Source organism: Diplotaxodon limnothrissa, linkage group LG6, assembly GCF_057381915.1.
Source record: "Diplotaxodon limnothrissa isolate DT_005_m linkage group LG6, D_limnothrissa_male_GT1.1, whole genome shotgun sequence".
Taxonomy (NCBI): domain Eukaryota; kingdom Metazoa; phylum Chordata; class Actinopteri; order Cichliformes; family Cichlidae; genus Diplotaxodon; species Diplotaxodon limnothrissa.
The window spans coordinates 15,898,627-15,924,910 of record NC_140601.1 but is presented as its reverse complement, the minus strand read 5'-3'; the positions used below and the strand labels follow the sequence as shown (position 1 = coordinate 15,924,910).

The window sequence follows — 26,284 nt, the reverse complement described above, 5'->3', positions numbered from 1 at the left end:
TTCAGCAGCCCATTCCTGCATGTGTCAAACATATAGTTAGCTAAGAATAAACAGCATACCTCTGCTGTACAGAGCTTTCAGCTACAGAGATAACAACCCTTTAAAAAAAACTTCAATCTATAATCTGCTCAGTTTTAAAAGTTAATCCCTTACATTAGCCTACTCATGTGCTTACTTGTGTGGGCTGCGCATAATTTTGTGTGGCTGTTTTTTCAAACATTCGTATGTTTACATTTGCATTTGTCTCATTTTTTACTTCCCAAGGCTCCTAATACCTGAACAATCGGATCAACTTCCTTGAAGCACAGGTGCGCGTGTCCTCTGCTGCATACTATCTGTACCGTCCAGTTACCCATAACGCCTCACTCTGCTTATGTTTGCAAAGATGTTTGTGTGTCTGGAGAGGCACAATCCCCTCCCTGCATGCCTACTGACTTCCAGTTTATCTAAAAGTCTCTATGTGTTTGTTATTTTGTTAGGGTTAAGGGTTAGAGAGCTCCACCAGTGCTAACACTGCATCTATAAGGTCTATAAGGCACGAATACCTGCCCCCAAGCAAGCCGGACTGCAAACAGTTTTGTGAGATCAAAGCAGAGGAACCAGGCCTGGACATCACCTGACCTGAATTCAATTAAAGCTTTACAGGCAGATGAGAGGGGAGGCTAAACGAGATGGGGCTGTTTCACAACATTGTTTCAGACAAAACCGATGGAGAGAGAGAGGAAAGACAAGCAGAAGGAAGTCAGATGACACTTGCTCTTTGGGGAGAAATCTCAATCTTTTTTCCTCCATTCTCTCTCTTTCTCTCTGTACACTGGCAGACACACACTAGGCCCATAGGTCTCATTCGTTTACTCAGCCTGTGGGCATATGCGACTTTAATGAGCCGGTGCTGAATGGACATTAGGCAGAGATTCTCATGCTGGACCGCTCTCTGCTCGGGCATTTTTTTTTTTTGGCAGCCACTTCACAGCATGGTGTCGAGTTCAGTTGTTAACCACATGTTCAGAGACATTTGCCTCGTTTTAAACGCGTGTTCGCGAAGGTCACGAGAACACAATTAATAAACAGGACGAGCTGAGGAGGTGGACGCTCACACTGTGGACAGAATAAACACCGCAACGCTCCGCTGTGCATGCACTGAATAGGAGAGGAGTCCATGACGTCAGAGCTGAAGGTGGCAAGGTCAGGTCCTGGGTGCCCTCGCGGAGAGCTGATGTCCTTACTGGAAAAACTCTCCAACAAATTCAGAGTGCATTTGTCGCAGAGGAAATGCTTCAAATGCTATGTTTGTTTGTTTTTTATTGTAAGGAACTGTGCTCGATCAGGAAATCTGCAACAGACAATTTGAATTAAATCATTACGCTAAGTTGGATTTATGTGCGTAACAAATAACTAGATAAGCACAGAGCCCAAAACAAACAAACTGAGAATCACACAGACATCACTTTCACCGTCAGCTGTTGTTGGTGTGTGATCCCCCCACCCCACTCTCGTCTAGCTCGTACCGCTACTTTTCCGAAGGGGAGAGCAGCAGGCAAGAAAATCGCCAGTCATTTCTCTTCTCGTGCGCTCTTCTATAAGATTGCGATTTTTCCCGATATCACCTGAAGGCATCAGCAGCATGCCGGCACCTGAACCGTTGTGGAGTGGAGCAGCGAGGCAAACCATAGCCCATAGCTTTTTTCTTTTCTTTTCTCCTGCAATAAGCCACCATGTGTGATGCCTCCGAGCATATCGGAGCTGAAGGCAATAAAACTGTGAGAATAAGCTGAAGAGGAGAAAAGTAGCGGATTGCCATCAGCAGAAGCTCCCTCCCGCCTAATCTGAGAGATCCTCGCAAACGAGATTTAGAAAGAAAAAAAGGGAAAAAAACGAACAGATTTATGTGAAGGGAAGTTTGGGAACGACAACCAGCGCTGGTTAAGCTGGTCTGGTGAGTAGTCTCGAAGCGTATTTCAAGAGCATGGCACATGGTTTGATTTGATTTTTTTTTCTTTCAAGCGACTCTTGAAACTTTGGACTGAACTCAAAGCACTTTTCTTTTAGTAAGCGCTAAAAAAGTGAGTATTTTGTCTGACTTGTGCCAAAAAAAGAACCAAACGCGCAATTACGCACGCTCACAATCGCGCGCATTGGGTAGTAGTAGTAAGTAGGTTGCATGTTGACAAGTTGTCAAGCTCCATGCAGCACAGGCTTTTTTTTCCTGCAGGCGCACCAGCTGGAGCTCTGCAGTCCGGGCAAGAGCAGTGAGACAGCGCCATCAATCGCATGGCAGCCACACTCCTCTGTGCGTAAAGTGCAGCTTTGGTCTGAGAGGAGCAACGTGTGTGATGATGAGAGGGGTGGTGGTGGCGGGGGTGGGGGTGATAGGATCAGCGCCTTCGTAGCCAGTGTACAAACACTATCAGTCACCCTGCTCTAATGCCCAAACACAGACCCCGGGACGCACTGCTGGCCACTTTATTTCCAGCCGTACCCGGGATATTAAAAAAAACAATAACACTAGTGAGAGTAATGAGAAGATCATCTCAAGAACTGATGTTTAAAATGCAATAACACACGCGAGGATTATTATTATTATTTATTTATTTATATTTTTTGCATTTGCACGTTTTATTAGCTCATTTGTCATCATCTGGGAATACCTGAACTGAGATTTCATTACCAAAATAAGGTTTGTCCACATTCTTACGCTGACAGCTGGATTATGATATAAAGGCTAAGTCAGATTCTACAGCAGAAAGTGAATATGAAACATTTGTTTGTTAATCATTAGCCAGAAGGCCATGCACAAAATAACCTGTAACCTAATAAGGCTTGGTCCTTTATAAGGATGTCTCCCACCTCAAAAAAAAAAAAAAAGGAAAAAAAAGGGGGTGGGGGGCATTAATTTGTCTTTCTGTAAATAAAAGGAGAATACAGAAACGAGGGGGGTGGGATCCATTAGGACTCACACCTCATGAGCCCAGTAGCCTTAATGCTTCCAAACAGCAATTTGGGATAAATTATATAATTATACTGGGATTTGATTTTCTACTCGTGTAGCCACAATCAGAACACCGTGGAAAGTGAACGTTTGGGGGTTGGAAAGTTTTGAATAATTTTAGCTGAAAGGAATAAGAATACTACAAAAAAGGGGGGGCAGGTTACCTTGGGGCTGAAGTGGTAGCTGCTGAATGAAAATTAAAGCGATTCCGCGGAAAGGACCAGGGTTCAGCCTTTCTGGAAATATTTCATATGAGAATACAAGGCGAACCGCATTAAATCAAATCAAATCAAAAGGGTCGCGGGTTCAGAGCGGAAAAGGTCCTATCCTGCTGCCAGCCCGGTAAGTAGATCCGGACGTGCGCAGCGCGGAGAGATACCAGGCAAGTGGAGTGTGGGAGAGAAAGGAAAGGAAAGCAGTGAGGGAAAAGAGTGAGCTTGCCTGCTGGTGGCAGATGGGGTAACGGAGAGGAGAAAAGTCCACGTAATACCATGCCGAGATTTGGACTACATAAACTACATGCAAAACCCCCAAATCTCCGAATTTAATATTAAAAGAGGTACGTAAGTTGTTGTGTTTTTACTCAGTGGGCTTTTTTTGATGGTCAGCGATGTTTAAGCGTCTGCATCTCTGTAACGTGGGAAAAAAAAGTTAGGTCTGCTATTGTGAGGTGCGAAAGAAAAGCAACCGCTGGCTACTTTGGGTGATTCTTTGGAGAACTTTTCGATACAAAGTGAATGTCGAACGTCGTTTTTGATGACGTACGCACACACTTTGTGTTGTTTTGTGTTGGGAATACGTATCTTTTTTCCTACTAACCCCCCAGCAAATCTCTGCTAAGTGCACGTCTGCCATCGTTTCGAAGTGAATGGCTGTAGTTGGGGGATGGGGTTAGACGTGAAATAGTCTCGAGGCACCTAACTCATTTTTTTTTAAACATTTGAACTTTTTTTTTTTTTCAAAATGAAAAACGGCTCGCTGCCGAGAGCATTCAGAGAAACGGAATTTAAACAAATGGATACTCTTCTGTATCGTAAAGAAAAAGGGGAAAAAAGAGCCAGAATTTTAAGTTTTAGTTACAGTTTCTTTTTTTTTTTGCAGCAGTTGTCTGCAAGCAGATGGTTCTTTTGTACCTGCGGGTTATAGTTTTAGATTAAAGGTGATTGGGGCTCAAACCCTGTCATTTATTAACCCCGCATAAAACATTAATAATTAAACTAGTGGGGCTGTTTTGTCACGCCAAAAGTAAATATATATATATATATATTTGTTTTTTTACAACGTGCGCACACATAGCAGCGTCTTGCTTTTTATTTGTCTTTGTGGACTCCCACACGGAGCCGGGGACGTTGTAAAGCAGTTGTAAACGAATGAATGCGCAATTTGAAAGCACTTTCTCAGTCATCTGGCCTTCGAGTTTAATTCTGATTGTACTTCGACGAGATTATACAGAGATTATTTTATTTACCACACACCTTTGCCATCATCATCTTTTTTTGCTGCATTTCTGCACGAGTGAAAGTCCAGCATCATTTTGTAGTTACGAGATTGTTCGTAGTGCTCGTGTAGTAATATGTTAATGAGTATAATCAGATTTCTATATGTCTAATGTGCAACCCAAAAATGTAAATTATAGCACTGCAGTTTTCAAAGAAGCCCGAGCTTTTTTCTTTTTTCTTTAGCTCATTATGAGGAGGTTTTGTGACATTTGCGTGTTCAGAAGGGCACCCATGGAAGGCATCTGGCATTGTCACCTGACTGACTGATCTGCTTCATCTTATTTCCACATGAAACCTGTTTAGTCTTTGTCACACTTATCATCACTTGTCATGATATTTAAAGGAGTCTGGGAAAAAAATTGTGCCACAAATAATGTTGTTTTCAGCATTATAGCGGTTTTCCAGCCTACTTAGATGAAGACTGATGGTTGAAAATAAAAATTTCCCCTTAAATGTTATTGTAGGATCCCAATGAAATGTTTCTGCAGGATTATCGGTCTAAAATCCTTTTTTTCTCTCCCTCTCAGGTGGTTCGGTGAAGATCACGGTACGATAATGGGGAAGCACTGGGTTCCACTGCTTGTGCTGCTCCAGCAGCTCCTCTGTGGCTGTGCAGGGAACCAAAGGATGGCGAGGGCCACCTCCATGCAGTTCACACATTCTCTTTACAATGCCACCATATATGAGAACTCTGCTGCTAAGACTTACTTAGAAAGTCACACCAAAATGGGAATCTTTATCACAGACCCAGAGTGGGACATACGGTACAAAATCATCTCTGGAGACAATGAGAACCTATTCAAAGCAGAGGACTATCTGCTGGGAGATTTCAGTTTTTTGCGAATAAGGACCAAAGGAGGCAGCACTGCCATTCTGAACCGGGAGGTTAAAGACCACTACGTGCTGACTATTAAAGCTTCTGAGAGAAACACCAATTTGGAGTGTCGCACTCGAGTGAAGGTACAGGTACTGGACACCAATGACCTCAGGCCTCTCTTCTCACCCACGTCCTATAGCATCGCTCTGCCAGAGAACACGGCAATCCGCACAAGCGTGGCCAAAGTCACGGCAACTGATGCAGACATCGGTACAAATGGAGAATACTACTATAGTTTCCGGGAATGGACAGACATGTTTGCAGTACATCCAACCAGCGGTGTGGTGACACTGACGGGCAAACTAGATTACTCTGAGACGAAGCTGTACGAGTTGGAGATCCTTGCCGTGGACAGAGGGATGAAGCTGTACGGGAGCAGTGGTTTCAGTAGCATGGCCAGACTTACAGTCAGGGTGGAGCAGGCCAATGAGCACGCACCTGTAATTACTGCAGTAACCTTGGCCCCCTCTGATGCAGACCATGACCCCACTTATGCCATTGTGACAGTGGAGGACAAAGATCAAGGACCAAATGGAGAAATAGCATCACTGAGCATTGTGGCTGGTGACCCTCTTCAACAGTTCAAGGCTGCAAGAACCAACCCCGGGAGCAGGGAGTATAAAATAAAAGCAGTCAAAGATGTCGACTGGGATAGCCAACCTTTTGGATACAACCTCACTTTACAGGCAAAGGACAAAGGCAGCCCCCCTCAATTTTCATCAGCTAAATTGGTACATGTCACTTCTCCACAGTTCAAAGTGGGCCCTGCTGTATTTGAAAAGGCCATTTACAGAGTCAATCTGAGTGAATTCGCCCCCCTTCACACACCTGTCACTATGGTAACAGCTGTGCCAAAGTATCCACAACTAAAATATGCTTTTAGGCACAAATCTGACAAGAACAGATTCACCATCAATCCAGATACTGGCTTAATCAGCACCGCAGGGCCAATCAATGCTGATATTTCCTCACAATTTCAGTTGGATGTGATTACAAGTGACAAAAAAGCAACAACCAAAGTGATTGTTGATGTGATTGATGTAAATAACAATGCACCTGAATTCCAGCAGACATCTTACAAAGCCAGTGTTGATGAGAATGTACCCATAGGGACTAGTGTGGTGACTGTTAAAGCCACTGATCTAGACAAAGGGGAGAATGGCTATGTGACCTACAGCATTACCAATGTGAATCCTCAGCCGTTTGTCATTGACTACTTCTCTGGTGTCATCAGTACCTCGGAGGTCCTAGATTATGAGCTCATGCCCAGGATTTACAATCTTAAAGTCAGAGCATCAGACTGGGGATCCCCATTCCGGAGAGAGGTGGAAGCATCAGTCATTATAACGTTAAACAACCTGAATGACAATAAGCCTTTGTTTGAAAATGTGGACTGTGAAGTGACTGTGCCGAGAGATCACGGCGTGGGAGAGCAGATAACAACAGCATCTGCCATTGATGCTGATGAACTGCAGCTAGTACGGTACAATATTAAAGCTGGGAATGATCTTGACCTGTTTGAGCTGAACCCAAACTCTGGCATGCTTTCACTGAAGCACTCGCTGAGCGAGGGAGAGGCAGCTAAGGTCTCGTTTCATAGTTTACAAATCGTTGCATCTGATGGCGAACATGAGACTCAGCCAATGATTATGAACATAACTGTCATCACGGCGCGCAAGCCCGTCCAGTTAAAGTGCGTGGAAACCGGAGTCGCTACTATGCTGGCTGAAAAGCTGCTTCAGGGCAGCAAAATCCACACGCAGAATGAGCCGGATGACAACTTCATGGACTTTCACTCAGTCAACCGGTACACTCCTCAGTTCTCAGAGTCTTTTCCAAGTGTTATTGAAGTCAAAGAAGATCTCCCTGTCGGGGCCCGGATTGTCCATTTAAATGCCACAGACTCAGATAGTGGCTTTAATGGGAAGCTAGTGTATGTTATTTCAGGAGGAGATGCAGAAAGCCACTTCATAGTAGATATGGAAACTGGTTGGCTTTTGGTTTACTCTCCTCTTGACCGGGAAACAGCAGATCACTACACCCTCAACATTACAGTTTATGATCTCGGGATACCACAGAAATCCTCATCGCGTCTCTTGGATGTTAAAATCTTAGACACCAATGACAATAGCCCCCAGTTTTTGCAAGAATCTTATTCTGTTGAAATAACTGAGAGTACACCTGTTGGGACTGAAATCATCCAGGTGGATTCAACAGATAAGGATCGAGGTGACAATGGAATCGTCAAGTACTCAATTTTGGGAGGCACAGATCATTTTGCAATCAATGAAAATACCGGTGTGGTGACAGTGACAAAGCCACTGGATCGCGAGCTCCATCCATTTTATGTCTTGAAGATTGCGGCACGTGACCAGGCAGGAAATGAGCCTCAGCTGGTGTCCACAGTTCCCCTCAAAATCACCTTGGAAGATGTGAATGATAATCCACCCAAATTCTTCCCTCCTAATTACCGTGTAAAAGTGAGGGAGGACCTTCCAATCGGTACAGTAATCATGTGGCTGGAGGCTCATGACCCCGATATTGGGCCTTCCAGTCAGGTACGATACAGCCTTATTGATAATGGAGACGGGAATTTCGAAGTAGACAAACTCAGCGGTGCGCTGCGAATTGTTCAGAATCTAGATTATGAGACAAAACAGGTGTATAATCTTACTGCAAAAGCTAAAGACAAAGGGAAGCCCATATCTTTGTCATCAACCTGCTTTATCGAGGTGGACGTGGTGGACGTGAATGAGAATCTTTACAGGCCTATGTTCCGATCGTTTGTGGAAAAGGGATTTATAAAAGAGGATGCGGTCATTGGGACTTCAGTGATGAGTGTAACAGCTGAAGATGAAGACAGAGGCCGAGATGGAGAGATTCGATACTCCATCCGAGATGGGTCTGGCCTGGGGGTATTCTCCATTGATGAGGAAACTGGTGAGTCTCTTTATTCGCTAGATCTATGTGAAGCTTGTGTTGAAAGACCTGCATAAGGAAAGTATTATGCAGCTACAGTTTATTCAGTCATGTTCCACTGTGTGGAATAATGAACTAAGGGAGTCTTCTAAGAGACGGGTGAAGTTCCCTTTTTCAGTCATTTTTCTTCTTTTGGAGATTTTATGGCAGGAACAGATGGACTAGCTCTCTCTTAGACCTGTGTGGACATTCAGAAGTAGGTGCTGGTGTACAAGGAACACACATGGATTCATAATAAAATGGGTTGCATTTGGAAAACGGTCAAATCTGTTTGACCCAAATCTAAAATGTTAAGCATATATATTTTCAGTATAGTACCAATGGCACGGATTTGCTTGTGGATTTCCTATCATGCTGCAGAAAATATGTTAATACACTCTCAGCTGCCCAGAATGAGTCCAACAGCTGACTCAAATTAGCACAAAATAAGCAGTCTGGGATTCTTGGAGTTCCTACCCCAAACACAGCAATCACCTGGGTTGGATGTTTGTGCCTGGCTTCTCTGCATTCCTTTTAAAAGTTAGTAACAACATTTTTGACTTGCTTAATGTGACTTAAATCCCCATTTGAAATTACATTTCTCTCTGCACTTTACATATTTAATGACTAAATGAGGCAGTGAAACGTAATGCATAATGCAGCGATTTTCCTTGGCACATGTAACCTCAAAAGTTTATAGGTTTCTTAAGAAAGCTGGAAACGTGATCTATCAGTCTGCTGCTGACTTTTACTGTTGAGAAAGAGGTTTATATCTTTAGGTTAATGTTTAGTAAGAATTAGATATATGTGAAGTATTCAGTGAGCTGACAGGAAGTCTCCACAGTGAACCTGTTGGGAAATACCTTCGTCTGCCTCGTAAATTTAGCATGAGAAGATGAGCCGTTATGAAGGATGCAACCTTCAGGGCAGTTTGTCAGTTGCTGTGTTTGCGATTGTTTCTGAGGTAGTGGTTGGATGTCTCATTTTAATAAGATTTTTGCTTTATGAAGACAGATGCTGGGATATTTAAAGCTTGAACTAGTGACTGTGCACTTTCATGGATGCATGAAGGAATTTTCATTGAGTTACTTCCTGTTTTGGTACTTCTATATTAAATGAATTTGGATGCATATCATGGATTTTAAATGGGTTAATGCCTTACCAGCTTTTCACCAGAGTGTACGGTCTGTGAGAATATTTAACAAATATAGCAAGAAAAGTCATTCATGAGCATGCATACATTCTCTAATACCAATTACTTGGACATTTGTTTAGTGATTTCATGCTGTAAGAAAAAACATTGCACAATGATCAGGCCATCAGTCATTAGTACATCCAAATTACTCCTCTCCTATTGTAATAATGGTCATATAAAGGCAGTTTTGTGGGAATTTTGCAGGATCGTTTATATGATTTGAACTTTTTTTAGGTGTAAAATGTCATCACTTTATCATTATTCAGTTCGACATATGCATTGAATTTCATCACATTTATTGTATGAATTTTCTGAATATAGCAAAAAAAGTTTTTGTGAAGTTAAGGTAACATCAACTTTTAACCACCAGCTTTTAATCATTTCAGTACATTGAATTTAAATCTAAAACTGTGCGTCCATGAGTTGAGTCATGTTCTGAAACTTCAGAGATCACAGTGACCTTGACCTTTAACTGCTGGCATCTAATCTGTTCATTGCTGAGTCCAAGGCAGTTTTTGTGCCAAATCTGAAAGAAATCCCTCCATCCATCCCACCGAAAAGGCCCTACACCTTAGTACTGTGATACTACTAATATTACTGTTGATGGCGCCGCATGCAGACCTGTGACTGGCGTCTACGTCTGCCTTTAAAATCCCATGTAGGGCACAGATTCTGGGAGCCTGGTTTGATCTTCTACTTAATCCCTGAGGCCTATATTAAGTGATTATCAGGAGGTGCAATGATAGGATTGTCCTGGGCTGGGTCCTGTTATTATGGATTACATCTGAGGTCAGTAGACAACTAAATAGAGCCAAGGTGGTAATGCCGCTCCTATGATTTCACTAGATGAAGGGTGTGGTGTGCTAAAGCTACCATATGCGTTTAAAATATTGTGCCTCCAAAAGGAAAATATAAGCACGGGTGCGTCCCCACTATATACTCTTCTGCAGCTGCATGTTGTGAATTTTAACCAGGCTGTTTTAAAATCGTTTAAAATTAGAAAACAAGTGAAAAAGTGGTGTGGGGAAAACTGCCAGGAGCCGCACACCTCTAGTTTTGAAATTTGTTTTTCTCAGTGGGAAGTAGTGAAGGCAGAAGTGTTTTTGCGTTTTACTTGATGCTTGTGTTGCTGAACTTGGGCATGTGTTTGTTAAGAGTACATCAATCACAGTCTTGATCTGCATTGCATTGTTTTGCTCGTTCCATCACCACATGTGTAAAACCCAAAGATTTTTTCTTATAGTAACATCCACAGGAAGACTGTTATGTGGGTCACATAGTGTTGCTGTGTAAAGCATAGCACTCTGTAGTGGTTGAGCTAGTCGACAGTGAGTGACTCTTGAAGAGTAGGAGTATCTAACAAATCCAAACAAAGGATGTATTGAGACTTTGAGAGTGACATTCATAAACCATCCAAGGAACAAACAAATTATTTGTTTCAGGCACAGATAAAGTAAAAAAAAAAAACTGTCCATTGTTGCTGTTTATTGAACACCATCTTGTCCTCATTTACATCAACTCAAAGTAGGAGGAAACCTCCCATGCAAGCCACGTCGTCTTCTTCTATTATGGTTGCTTTCCGTTGGACTGAGGGAGTCCATGGCAACTGTTTGTCCAGACATTCTCTGTGTTATTAAAAGCTCTGTGGTCACTGGATGAGTGCCATCTTAATTTAAACATACCCTCATGAAGGCTCATTCCTGGGTCTTTTCCCATTCTGCACAACAAATCCATTGCTCATCAGTTTAACTGGAAACTTTGCTGATAGTGACGTGATTTTTAACTAGAAAGGACTAAGAGCAAAATAACTCAGCTTTAGGGCTGTGGGATATGACCAAAATCTCATATACATATAGACATTTATCGTCCTGACAACGGTATCACAAAAATTTTACATTTTCTGTAAATTCTGTGAATCTCGGGCAGCTTGACTTGCGTGAAGTGTTTTCAGCTGTTGGAGTTTTCTTGAAAAAGGTGGCTAGCTACTGTTTTACATGTTGTGGCTCCAGAGGCCAGCTGGTATTACAATTTTGTGGCAAATGGCTCATGCAGTGACTTAGTTTTTTATGTATTTTACAGGTTTGTCTTTAAAAAGGCTTTGCAGTTAGTACTCTAAAAAGACTGAAAGCAATTTGAAGAGAGGCTGCCACTCCTGAGCTTTAATTCCTCAGCTGATAATATGGCTGTGGAGAAATCCACTGGGGAAGTGCGTGTGTGTCATAGGAATTTGTTAGGATTATACCTCTTCAAATTTCACACTCATCACAAATTGATGAGTTTCCAAATAAGCCTGTGCCTTTTATAGAGCAAACCTAGATGGCACTTCTGTCCTTAAGAAAGGCTAACAATCATTATAATCTTCATACAAGCAGCTGTAGAAACAGTTACATACTGTTGAGGTGAAAAGACATATAAATTCATATGAGGTCAACTTCCAGTCCTAGTTCAAACAGACTAGCAATAAAGCTATGCTTATCTTGATGAACCTGTGCAAGTCTCCACTCCTCCAAGCACACCTGACTCAACCTGACACACCTAGGCAAGGGTTTTCTTTTTATTGCCAGTGAGTAATCGTCTTAATTTTCCTCTGTCTGCAACAATCGAAGAAGAAGGCAGTTTCAGAAAAGACAGAGGTAAATGAGTAATGAGCAATCTTCACAGGAGTCCTTTTCCAGCACCTTTAATGAACCACTGTGTAACTGAGTCTCATGCTGTGGGATTCAGTATTTATTGGTGAAAGTCTTTATGATGGTTTGAATGTAAGAGTTTGGAAGAAGTGACTAGCACAACTTTGGAATCTGCAGTCACTTCTGTGAGCGCTAAGTCGACATCTGTGACATTTGTGCTATTTTGAAAACTCAGGGTTATGGTAGGCGTTTTGACTTCTGATAACTTAGGCCCTGGAGGGTAAAGGTTACCAAACAGGGTGAATAAAGTAGCCTGAGACAATTGAATTGAGTTAGTCTAATACGGAGAAAATTGTAACCTTTCAGAATAGATCTACTGATTCTGGCATTGGGAGCGACAGGCTACCTGTGGAAAACAGGGGGTTTTAAAAACACCCCTGCATTTTCATAACTTTGGCATTGCCCGGCTTAATGATGACTGCTAGCTTAATTAATGTTTACATTTACTGAACTCTTACTCAGAGCCGGCTCCAGACTGATTGACAGTATGCCGAAGAAGTTGTTCTTGTGCCTGCTTTTTGTTAAAACGGAGGCAATGACTTTAGTTCAGCAAAGTTTTCTGTTTTTTAATAGCTTATGCAGCAGGGAGGGATTATGTACCAGGTCAAGTCTAAATAATTGAAAAGGAACATGCTTGCAACAGGCTAAGACGGCTATAGTTAAAGCTATACTAAGAACCCTATATAATAATCACTATTTATCTCCTGTAGATAGCCAGTGTCTTTAGTGGTAGTATGTATTTTGGGCCATGTATTTTGGGAATATAGATGGAAGATGGAAGTGAACATTTTGATAGGGTAATATAGTTAATAATAACAAAAATTTAAATATTTTACTCCTTTCATTTAAAGTGGACTCTGTCACTGTATGCAGGCATGTAAGAGTTAAACTTTCTTTAAACATAACGCCTTTTTTTGTGCATTGTCAATGTGTTAGTAAACCAAACCATAACCCAAAAGGAACTGTGATTGAAGAGTGTGTCTTTGGTGGCTTTGATGAAGCTCTAGACAGGCCTTACCTTGAAAATCTACTCCAAGGAAGATGTGTCTCTGCTTGAAGTTAAATTGTGCAATGTACAAGTTAACCGAAGCAGTGTGTTGAGTCTACATGAGGCGCAGATGCTGATTGTATAATGTATGCATTGCCCTTTCTTGTTGGATAAAATATGCATTGCCCTTTCACTTGAAGCTGTTTGCAGCCTGTACTGTGAAAGGGTTCTTTGTGAAGGCAAATGAAACAGTTTGATGCATAATGACAAAGTCCTGTTCCATTAGCACAAAAAGTTGCCAGCGCTTCACTTCTTTTTCCATCATGATAAAATAAACAGGTCCTTAACCAGAATAAAAAGATCTACTCTTGTACGTGTTTATGCTCTGGATTTTGGCTTCTAGTTTAGTTTTAAAAGTGCAAACTGCTACCCTCTCACACCTTTAAAAAAAACAACTTTTTAAAGCCTATATGTTTGAGATAAAAGTTAGACTGCTAAGTGGCACATGATCCCAAATAGTCTTTGCTTGAGTGCTGTTACTCTGGAGATGGGACCAAGAATGTGCAGCGGGACAAAGTTGATTGTAGGTTACTAAATGAAAAACACACTTTCCCTCGTTAAAAGTATGTTGTTCTCTCAGTCCATTAAATCTTTTTAAAGAAACCTTGAGCTGCCTTGCGCACAGGACATGCTTCATTGTGTGTTTATTCATGTCACGCTAAGACTCGTGAATTAGATCTTTACTTTAGACCTTTTGATGTATTTTAGTTTTCACATTTTTCACTTTGTCTTTAAATAGTGGCCCCCATGGTATACTTTGAAGTCCAGCACAACACCAGTATTGCATTTGTTCAATTTAATAAAAAGTAATGGATTTCCTTGTATGGGTATAGCTACTTTAAAGTCACAGATGCTGAACACAACCACTGTTCCAAAGATCAGTGTAAAGCATAAAGGACTACGAAAACGAGCGATATTTTGAAGCCGTTTGCATCCTTCCTGCAGACACATGTGAACATTTTCAGCATCAGGCTTGCTGTGCTAAATTATTCAAATGCTCTTAGACTTTTTTAAGTTTTAGTATCTGTTTTAGGCCTTTATAGCCAATTTGATTCTACCTGACAAGACCGACCATTAGGGCTGCACGATTAATCGTTAGAAAATTGCGATCTCGATTCATACTTATGTGCGATCTCATTTCCAAATGACAACGATTTTTAAAAAAAGGAAAAAAAAGATGACGATTGTACCGCATTTTGATCCGGGACGTGATCTGCATGAAAACAAGCTCTCACTCTTCCTGCTCAACAAATGACAAGGGCGGAGCCTTATACCACGTGATACAGAAGCTGTGCCGTGTGATGCTAAAATTAGCAGGGAAAAAACAACGGAGAGCACGTCAGGGATGACGAGAAAGTGACAGGAGAAAATCCGTCCCGGTCAACCACCCAAACATCAATAACGGGAACCTTATACAGCGCTTCCCTATACACGTCGAACTCCCGCAGGCACAAAGAAATTACGGAGGCTATCACTTATCACCTGACCAAAGATATGGCTCCCATCAACACTGAGCAAAACGAGGGATTTAGGAAAATGATCAACAACACAGTGCCATCCCGCAACTATTTTTCTATTGTTGCACTACCTGCTCTATACATGCAGTGTCAAGCAACGGTGGAGACAGAATTTCAAGCAGTACAACATTTTGCGGCAACAACAAAACGTGAGACATTTGTTGTTTTTATGTTTATTTATTGTTTTTATGTTCAGTCTCAACTCTTACGAAGTTGATGTGCAGTTAATAAGTGCAATAAATATTTATACTGGAAAAGAAAATCGTGAGAGAATCGTGATCTCAATTCTAAGCAAGAAAATCGTGATTCTCATTTTATGCAAAATCGTGCAGCCCTACCGACCATTGATATACTTGAGTTTAGGGAATTGGGGCTTACAACAGGACTTTAACATTCTCAATAAAGTTTGTAAGGTCATTTTTTGGTCTGACAATTTATTTGACTATTACATATAATTATAGTGCTGACTATCATTTTTGTATTGATTGCCAGCACAGAAATGAGAAGAAATATATAACTGTAGGAGCTGCAGGCGTGAATCATCAGTCATTCTTTGAGGTGTAGTTACCAACACACAGATGCAGCCTTGCGAAGGGCGGCTGTTAAAAGGTATATGGATAGGAGGATGTGCTCATGTTTCACTCTAACAGCTATCCAAATAGGGCAGGGAGCCTTGTAGGAAAGGAAATAAAGGCTTGGTTCATGCAGTATTAGTACATTGTCTCTCTCAGATTTCCCATTATCACTGCAGAGTTGTTCCAAGCTAAAGATCCAGACATTTAGAAGGAAATGCAAGGAGACAGTGGCATAACTTTGTTGTTGTTAAAACCATAAGAAGGCACTGATTTTTCTTTTTAGGTTAGGTTATGTAAAATGAAAATATGGGAAACTAGTTGCTGTGATAGCATATACAATGATAATCTGGGTAGAAATAGATAAATACACCTCCACAGATGTAGATGTAGAGCCTCGTGATGTATAGAAATGAATGGAGATGGTGTCATTGTTATCAGAGGAACAGGCAGATAGCTAGTAGGTATAGTAGCTGATCCTAAACAATACTGTGATATTGAATCAAGGAATATTGCTCTGAGGTCTTTTTGAAAGGCCTTTGAAATAACAATGTTCCCACTAACAATGAAAGCTTTATATCATCTGCTACATCCCAAAACCTATCTCAGCTGGAATTAATAGACATTTTTTTTAAATGGGAAGAGAAAAATCAATTCAGGTACATATTGCAGATATATAACAAAAGTATCAAAAGATTTTCCCCATCTTAAACATACAACTGAATGATTTTCATGTTTTCTTGATGATTTTTCTTTAGACAATGTTTTCTTTTTTTCTATTTTTACGTCTAAAGAAGTTCTGAAGTCATACCGTCTCCTATATAAAACCATATCCGTCTAACAAACTTCTCCTTAAGCCAGCTGTGGGCAGGAATTTTTCGAGTTCTACAAGTAATTGCACCTTCAGTGATGCATGAAGTAAAATGAATCGGTTCCTCAATAGGTTGTATTAGTTTGTCTGGTATGTTGAATGAGATAAAAAGCATATATTATTTATGTGATGATGTGACACCCTGATAAGCTGTGAGACCTTTCGCAATTATGATGACTGAGAATCTTTGTGAGTCATGTCTGCTTATAACAATGTTATGTAAATGTATTTTATGTGTGCAATTATTGGAAAGATTAGCATGTCAAAGTTTTAACCACAGTCGCTTATTTCTTATTGAATTTAACTATGAACTGCAAGAAAAGTTAGTATTATTATAGTATACATGATAAAATTGTGATAAAATAGTTTAGTAGGTAATAGGTTACATCTTACTATGCAGTAATAATAGAATAGGTAATTTTAGTAAACCACAACTATGAACTATAAGTCAAACTAAACTCTGACTTACAGAACTTTGACGTTTTTCATATTTCAGGCATTTTTAGCATTAAGGCTTAGCATCCTTAAAACAGATCTTGACTACAGATGTCTGGGAACTTTGGGATGATCTGATATCAAGAGAAAGCTTAGTTTGGGACTCTTTTATTACTCTAGACCCAACAAGGAGGTAGTGGAATTTGAAGCATTTTGCCAGGACTGTGGAAAGAGAAGGGATGGTGGGGGTAGGGGGCACTGTGAAAGTTTATGTAAGCTTGGGAGCTCAAGGCCTGAGAAGGCTGAGGAATGTGGGGTAGAGGTGAGACAAATTAATGTATCTAGTTCAAAGCAAACCCCGACTTTTCAGCTGCAGAATAAACGAGGAAGTGGTTCCTGTTTGCTGTTCACAACAAACATTTCAGGTCGTTGATGGTCAAATGCAAACTACAAGAGTCAGGTCAAACATGTGCGAAGAAATCAGCAGTTTCCAACAGCTTTTCCAAAGCAGATTACTCCCCTCTTCATTCAGTGGCTAACTCTGTCTTTTCAGAGAATTCTTATTGAATAGATTCATCGGGTATCTGCACAGGATGTTGATTTAGCAGTGATTTCGATACACAAAATACCCGCTGGTCTCGATAGCTGAAAGTCTTTTGGCTGTCTCAACACTCGACCACACTGCCACTGTGCTCAGATAGCTTTGAAGAACAAAGCCAGAGGGAAGAGAAAAGAGCAAGGGGAAAAAAAGCGGAAAGCAAATCTGGCAGAGGCTGTTGCACAGTCTGTTTTCTTTCTTGTGGCCCAAGGGCAGGTTTTACTTCTGCCTTACTGGGTATGTCAGGTATATGGAATGGGTGTGGCGACTAAATTCTTCAGATTCATTTTTCATGTGCTTTGTTTGAAGCTTTTCACCCAAGGCCATAGCAGAGAACTTTCTTTATCTGCTGTTTCAGAAATTAAAGGTCAAGCCTAGTCAGTTTTCTTTTTAAATAAATACGAAGAAAAACTGTTTACTGTTGCAGTAACTGTAAAAGTGTGGCCTCTAACCCTTGCAGGATCCTCTTTAAAGTTTGTTTATCTTCTAAATATGATGTTAGATTGTGTTTGCTGGTAACTACAAGGTGAAGATCTGGGAGCAAAATGTATGACCCGGGTGAAAGTGGAATTGCTCTGTTACTTTTTTGTCTGCCACTTGTATAGATAGGCAATCACCCATGGGCATCTCTTTGGCTCAAGTACAAAAGATGGCTCATACTTTCCCAATTGTCTGTTCTTTTCTCTGCTGCTTTGTCTTTTGATGTTCATGTGCATGTGCAAACATGACTACCTTTCCTCTGCCACACCTCCTCTCCTCACACCAACCTCTTTTTCATTTTACTCTTTAACATTTGCTTTGTAATGTTTTCCTTTCTATTACTGTCCTTAGCAGATGTCTAAAGCATGCATCCCACTATGCTTTGGCGTTTCTGCTCAGGATGCCTCACATAAGTGTTCGCATTTCTTATTTATGGCAAACATTTGCAATTTCCTGCATGTTTTCTTCAAGTAGCGGTGCATTGACATTTCTGAGCTTTAGTGCTCTTATAAATTAGTCATTCATGGTATTTTAATAAATTATGTACTAATTTATTATAATCATTTTACATCTGTTTTTAGGGTATTGTTTAATTTTTCAAAAAGTTTCCCTCCTCTGTGTTGTCAGCTTTAAGTCATTATATATGCTACAATGGGCTCATCTACTTTGCATTCTAGATTTGCTGCCCAAAGTTGTCTTTGCCTGGATTCTCAGCTTTGGGAGCTACCTATTTTCCCTTGCCTGAATACCCCTTCTTATTACAAGCCTTAAGCTGAGAGAGCTGTAATGATGACTAATGACAAGAGAGGATCCCAGAAGGAAAAGGCAGGGAAGCTAAAGTAAAGCGGGGCGTGAGAATAAATTAGCTGTACACCCCCAAACTCCCCGCCCATGGTAAATTTGAGAGTTTTTGTGACAAGTCATTTTGGGTATTATCTCTATTTGGAGGTATCTTATATTACCCAAGGTAAGAAATATGTCTGCTCTCAGTAACACTTACTTCACCAGCACATTGTGTGTGAAGAAAGGCAACAGCAGCACAGAGAGAGCCTATTTAAACTACTTCATAGCGCTGGGTGATGTTTACTTTAAGTTATAATGTGTACATTGAAGGCTTTCAGTAGAAAGCAACATTAGTGTGGTGTTAGTGAGATGTGGGAGGGGATTAATGATCAAGGCTCTGGCCTCAACATCTTGATGGGCGACCGGCAACGACCAAACCGTTTGAACCTTTGAAATTTGCATTTATGATTATATGGAGGCTTCTTATCGGGACCACCAGGAAGTGTAGTCCAAAATGAGTAACCAACCTGATAATGATACAGCCATGATTCACTTTTATTAGCTTCATATAACTGAATCAGAGAAGAACGATAAATCCTCATTGACGTTATCAAGGTTATTGCAAATAATACAGAGACTTAAATAGCTGCTGGTATAAAGGTTTCCATTGTTTGAAAAACATTCTGGTATTCTTTTGCCCTTCAAATATGGTGCTTGTTGATAATAATGGGAGTTCACATGTGCAAGATATCCAGATAATTTACTGTTGCAACATTATTGGCAGGCAGTGATTCATTCCCTGTGCTCTTTGTTTTGGATTTACGGTTCTTAAGAATGTTTGATGTTGATGAAGGAACAGAAAGGTGAAAAAATATCACAATGTAGCCTCAGGATGCATTTACATTGTGTGACTAACCAAAGTGTCTGCTATTAAATGGAATTCACAATGTTTGGAGTAAAGTGATTTGTTTGATTATAAGCGAGTAATCTAAAAAGATGCATTATGCTCACAAAGAACTGCATTACAAAAAACTAATGGTGAAAACTAATGGAAAATAAATTGAAAGCAAAAGCAGTAAGAAAATGGAAAAATTAGTTACACAATCGTTATTTGTAAATGCGGTCATGTTGCACTCGAGAGTCCGGTCATATGTTGGTGTATTAAGCAGGTGTTGTCAAAGATGCATTTAGATCCAGTCTCTGAGGCCACTTTCGGAGGTGCTATTGGCCACGCTTGGCTGCATTCTTCCAGGGGCATTATGTGTCCTGGGTCACACTTAGGACCACCTACTCACCTCGCTACCCTGATGTGCCCACCGCTGGCAAAAAAAAGTTGGATACCATTCATTGTATTAATTGCACAAGTCATTTTAAAGCACTTTTAAATGACTGTAGACTACCTGTGTGTTTTATTTTGTTCAGGTCGTGAGAATTATATGAACAGATTGAGTCGGTGTAGATTTAAATTTGAGGTTATTGTGGAAAACAGGTCAGTTCTGTTAGCCTGCTCAGCTATGTGGGCCTCTGGCATATGGGGCTGGCAAACAGAAATAATGTGGGCTATGTGTTTAATTGCGTATAATCCTAGGAAGTCAGATCTCACAAGGAGTTGACATATTTACAGCTAACTACTTGAGATAACCCAGGACATATGTTAATGCCAGGTGGAAACAGGGTCCATAATCTGTATTTCTTTTCACCAGTAAACTAACACTTAGTCACAAGCACATGTCCTCTCCCCCAAACTGAGACACCTGCCCATACTGAAAGGCTCACACAATAACTTATCCTTTGTTACGGTACATACTGAGAACTTGTGAAGTCAGATGGGGATGAAAAGCTCTGAAGTATATTCACTCATTTAAATGTTGCTGCTAGCATTTTCAGCAAGAACTTTCACACTGCCACTCTGTTTCAGGCATGTTAACATATTAAAACACATGAGGATTTATTGAGTCAAGCAGTTCATTGTTCAAAACATAAGAGATGCACTGTTTATGAAACCAGTGTCACGAAACTAGCTACATAGCATATACACTGTTAGCGTTTTCACAGTGCAGAATCTGTCGATCTGCCATTCTTCAATTAACAGTTGTAAACATGTATAACTCATACATGTCTCAAAGCTCTTTTGTGTTTGCTCAGCTGAAGGTTACAGCCTCCACATGGCAATGAAATGTAAACAGGAGAGCGCTGACTGTTGTAAATATGCCATCCTGACATGTGTCAGGCAGAGTCCTTTCAATCAGCCCTTACATTTGGCTGTTCAGGGGCAGCTGGTGTTTACGCTCCTGTTCTGTTCATCACCCCAAATCGCTTTCAGAGATCACTGATAGCGCCGACAGCAATGTGAGATTCAGGGTCATGTGTTGCATATAAAAATGTTCTGCAACATAATGAAGACTTACCAGTTTCCGTCTTTTTATTTTTGCAGGTATTATCCGAACGCAGGAACTGCTGGATCGTGAAACAACATCGCACTACTGGTTAACAGTCTACGCGATGGATCGCGGTGTGGTGCCCCTCTCTGCTTTTGTGGAGATCTACATTGAGGTGCAGGATGTCAACGACAACGCACCTCAAACCTCTGAGCCTGTCTACTACCCCTCTGTTATGGAGAACTCCGCTAAAGATGTGTCAATCATCCAGATCAACGCAGTCGATCCGGACGCCAAAGCCAGCGATAAACTCACCTACAAGATCACCAGCGGGAATCCCCAGGGTTTCTTTGCTATTAACACCAAGACAGGTAAGATTGCTTTTGCTGGGATAGAAATTCGAGCCACTACAGATTGCATTATTAGAGCAGGAGATCCCTGCTGTTGAGTCATGAGCTTATATTGTGTTTCAGAACAAATTATAACCCTGAATTACAGCTGCTAGCAGACTACTACAAGCGCATCAGCTCATAGGGTAAAAAATATAGACAGCAGCACTGTCTTACCTGGATTACAGTGAGATGATTTTCCTGTAAACGGTGGAGACCCTGAATGATAAGTGATGAACAGGAAATAGCCTAAAACGCCACGTGCATTTTCCTCATCTAAACACGTCTGCTTTAAAGGCCAACTATAAATGTAGCAAACACAAAGTATTAACTTATCCTTTGATTTTGAGACATACTGTGGTGTACTGCCGACAAGGTGGCGAGCTTCTGTGAGGTGTCCTGTTTCCTTTCTTGTGAAAAGGAAGAGCAGTGTGAACACACTCACCCAGAACAGGAGTGGGTTGAGCCTACTGGGGTTTTTCCACTCTAACACTCTAAAGTGTGTACTCATATGGCACTCTGGAAATGGTGTGATGATTAATATTTCATTGGGCTCTTTTAAAGTTGCCCGAGCAGGCTATGTTTAGTTGAATAGCACAAAATATACTTGTAATAGGTGCAAAGTGAAGCTCATGTACAGACAGGGCTCTTCTCTAAATCTGCATTTTTATTGATATTAATCAGACTCTGAATTCAAACACTCAGAAAGTGCGATCTAGGTTTGTGCTAATATGTTGATGCTGCCTTTAAAAAATGTCAAATTAATCAACTGACATCAGTGTAAAGTTTTAGTAATGGGATGGTTACTTCTGGATGTCTTGGAGAAAATGCTTTTTCTTTCTTGCTTAGTCTGCACACAAGTGTGCTATTGATCATTGCATGCTAATGATCATTAGACTGAAAGAGGAACGGATAGGGCAGCAGTTGCTCCAGTTTGTCCTCACTGACGTGTGTGGTCTTGTTTCCCAAGGTAGCCACATCAACAAACTGGAGGTATTTTTGTTGGAAGTGGCAATGTGAGTTTTCTGACCAAATAAGGATTCATCATGTAGCGTGCCTCCCAAACAAGCCTCACAGCAATATGCCGGGCACTCCCCGCTGCACAGGAAGAGAATGAAAAAATAAATGATGCAACAAAAGGATAACTTACGAACATATGGTCAGTGTTTTGTCTGCATGCATGACAGAAATCAGCTTACACCCGCTGATAAAAAGTCTGGGACGGTGAAATAGAAGTGCTGGGAGGCTGAATATTTATCTTGCAACAAAGTCTAACACTGTTTTTATAGTAGATTTTAGGCAGTAGAGAATTTTTTTTAAAAATCTGTTATGCCTTTGATATATTTTAACAAGGCAGCATGTTTTATTTATTTATTTCTTCCTCACTGAAGATGACCTTTCTTGATTCAAGCTTCGATATATTTTGGTTTCTGGATTTGTATAAATGCTCATGGTAAAACTTGCAGTGCATCACTTATTTAGCAGTTGAAAAAAGTCTTCTTAGCCCACATATCTGAACTAAATATTTCCTGCTCCGAGGATTACAGCGTGTTTATGAAGCTTATGGCCAAATCCACTGTGGACACAACGTTTTTTACAGTATAATTTGCAGTATCATTTTGTGGTTCGTTCTTGTGACTGTCAGAAGAGCTCCTGAAGAAGAAAAAAATGGTTACACTGAAGCAAAAGGATGAGACCCGTTCATGCATATCAAAGCATGTTAAAACTTTTATCAGTGGGACACCAGAGCTCTGTGCGTCAGGTTCAACACAGAGTGGTTTGGACACGGAAAACCTTGAATCACTGCTCTGTGTCTCTGATTTACTTCGTCCTCTCTGTATTTGAAGATGGCAGCACTCAGTGGAAGTGGCGCGGTAGGTGGGCAGTGAGAACATGAGAAAACAGGGAGCCCAGTATAGCTGAGTACTAGAGAGGAAAGCCGTTTTCCCACATGAATCGGATTTTTGTGACATTGTTCAGAGTTGCTTGTTCTCACATGTAGAAACAGGAGGCTGTCTGCATCAGGCGTGCTCTTGCTACTAGAAATCCTCCGTGGTTTAGGCTGAGGTGGCACCCGGTCAGAGTCTGCAAGAGGCAGGACACGTGATGCACACTCAGTTGCCATGAATTCTCCCGAGAATTACCTGCACTATTTATACATTTATACATTATCCAGACATTGCTCTAGGGAGCTTGTGATGTGAGGTCCTTTCTTTGTCCGGTTTAACTGATTTGGACATTTGCATTCTCACTTGCAACTGCTCCAAGTAATGTCAGAAAAGCTCAGAGCTGTAGTGCATGTGTGAAAATGACTTGACTCATATAGAGTGCAATTTTAAGTGAAAGACTAGAATAACCGGGCATTCTTTGTAGAAAACCTGGAGCTGTTTTATTTATTTATGCCTGTGGTATTAAACAAAGATCCAAAATAGCCTGATATCGCTCTATATTATCAACTCAGTATGACATTCTAACCGCATATTACAGGTTTTTGAAAATGTTTAAATTTATGCATGCACGTCTCTGTAATTACATGTTCTAAACTTGCATTGGAAGCATAGGCCCTGTCTTGGCACATCTACAAAGCTCTACAAAGGGGAGGGAGAAAGGAAAAGACGTTAAGGCCTGTGTTTTTTGTGTGGGTTTCCAAACTTCATAGGCATGTGTTCCAAGCTAACTATCTAGCCTTCTATCATGGGCTAGGCCTTACGCTGCTTCCAAGCAGCCCTGTCGGATTCAAGCAAATATGATGGCCTCACTTGACGCCTTGTATGGCGTTGGTTGTCCTTTTTTCACACAGACCCACACTGGCTCAGCAAAGCTCAGGATGAAAGGCTTAGGTCTACTTTATTTCTGCCAAGTAAACAAGTCCTGCTGTTTTGGACAATCCCTGACTTTAGTTTGTCATTAAAGTGCAAGGCCAGCTCTTCTCTATAGCAGACAGTATTGCAGTCCCAACATCTGAAAGCTAAGAACTTAACCGCCTGACACAGGCTCACTTTTGAAAGGATTGAAAAAGAGAGAAAGCAGAAACGAGGCAGATCTGCATGGGGAGAAAATTGTGTCAGTCAGCTGGTTGTGAATTATGTCTTCTGTCTATGTCTAAATCAGTATGAGATCAGTGAATTTAAATAATGCTGTGCGGGTCTAAAATATTGAAAAGACGCTCAGTTGTGTGGTGGCACAGATCTCATCCCTCCCACGGACATGACCACAGTTGTTCCAGGCTCTCCAGGCTTTATTTGGCAGCTAAGAAGAATTGAATTTCCAGGATGAAGACTGTGGGCTTGGAGTGCGCAGATCGCAGCAGAACGTGAGACACATACGTGTGCGCACACATGTTGTTTGTGTAGAATTCCACTTGGTTGTATTACACAGTCAAGCTGTTTATTACGTGGTTGTACATCTAGCATCGTGATAGTTTGTCTACGTATACTGCACTTGAGACAGCCAGCCCACTTGCTGTCTACTTTTATTTTCTCTGCTCAAAGGATTTGTCAGTACTGTGAGCTAGTTCATCAGAGGTTGTTGACACGAGTTGCCCACCTATTCTGTGGGAGAGTAAGCAGCGTTCATTACCTGGTGAATCACTCTCTCTTCTCTGAAATGCTGCTGCTGTGCTCTGACTTAGTGGACTTTGAACGAGGGTCTTATGCCAGAACATGCATTTGTTAGAAAAGGGCAGCCAAGCAGAACTTGTAGTCAGAACACACACTGCATGCTCATAAACACACACACAGGAAGATTTACATGTCTAAGCAGAGGAAAGAGTGCCGGAGTAAAGATTGCTATGATAGCCATCTTATCTTGCTGAATGCTCATTACTCCACTTCCTGTTGTACCCATGCAGCCTTTCTTTGTGTAGCCTTGGTACTTTCTAACACGTCCTTAATTGCCCTAGTGTTGTCATCGACATTTTAGAGTAGATTATTATCGGTGTGTGCTAACAGATAGAAAGGCTGCTATCTTGATATTTCTGGTTAATGTTGTAATTTCGATTAGTTAACACAAAGATTTTCTGACTGGGAGCCGAAAAATAAATGCGATTAAGAGGTGAGGGGTGTGTGGGACATAGGAGTTTTAACCTCAAACTAAGTGTGTGAGTGCAGACGGGTGAGAAGAGAGTCCCGGGAAGCAGGACTCTCACATGCCTTTGGGAGGCCTGCTTGGTAGGCACAGGGAGTGTGACAGAGAGCTGAAGCCAGCAGCCAGAGATCACGCGCTGCAAAAAGCTGACCGCATGAAAGAGCGCGCTGGAGAAAAAGGCAGCTTGCAGGCAGCCCTTAAAAATCCTTCCACGGGGTGACCGACAGAAGCTTTGTGAGTTTTACTGCTCTTGTTGACCAAAGACTGCCTTTGAGTTATCAGCTGCACTAAACAAGTTGAAACCTTTAAAGAAAGTACACTGGTGTAAAGAAATGAACGAGATTTATGACACATGAAAAACAGAGAGCTTTGTAGTGAAAATGAAGGGAAAAAGTTTTAACCTTATGATTTTGTTTTCATAATCATTTGAAGTCAAAAAATTAATATATATGAGATTTATGGTCATCACGCTTAAACTTCAATCTATGATAATGGCATCTTATGCCTTGATTATACTCCGTTGCGGATACGGACAGCTGGAGACCCGCTGGCCAAATAGCGATTCCTGTTGTAATTCTTTGAAGTCCGCTTGAAGTCTGCTGCCTGGGGCACATGCATAGTTGGTGCATTGTAATGTAAATTCTCCATGGACAAGTCTGCACAGTCACAAAAAACAGGCAGGCACATGGATGTACACATGAACCCCTGCACTCACCGTCTGATGATGAAATTCACATCACTTGGACCTGAGTGGACTCGTGGATGCAGAAAGTAGAATTGAGGCTTAACAAAATTTGCCACCAGACGGTGGAAGCAACAGCTGACTGACAGCTAATATAATATGGCTACCTATGCATGGCTGTTTTTACCCTTCATCCCAGTTGTTAAACCCCAATGAAGAGCGATACGCCCAGGTGAATTC

The 26,284-nt window shown here is 41.2% G+C and overlaps 1 protein-coding gene across 2 annotated transcripts in view; it reads left to right on the top strand.

The window, feature by feature from the left end:
- The first annotated feature begins 1,498 nt into the window (after positions 1 to 1,498).
- Positions 1,499 to 26,284, top strand: part of fat1a (FAT atypical cadherin 1a) — a 79,642-nt gene continuing 54,856 nt past the window's right edge. Inside the window, exons 1-3 of one of the 2 annotated variants that reach the window (XM_085356863.1) lie at positions 1,499 to 1,936; positions 5,016 to 8,305; positions 20,944 to 21,258. In XM_085356863.1, coding sequence (XP_085212989.1) covers positions 5,044 to 8,305; positions 20,944 to 21,258 — 3,577 coding nt within the window. In that variant the 5' untranslated portion in view covers positions 1,499 to 1,936; positions 5,016 to 5,043. Of the gene's footprint in view, positions 1,937 to 3,424; positions 3,549 to 5,015; positions 8,306 to 20,943; positions 21,259 to 26,284 lie in introns of those variants that run through there. The other variant, XM_085356864.1, reaches the window with a different exon arrangement.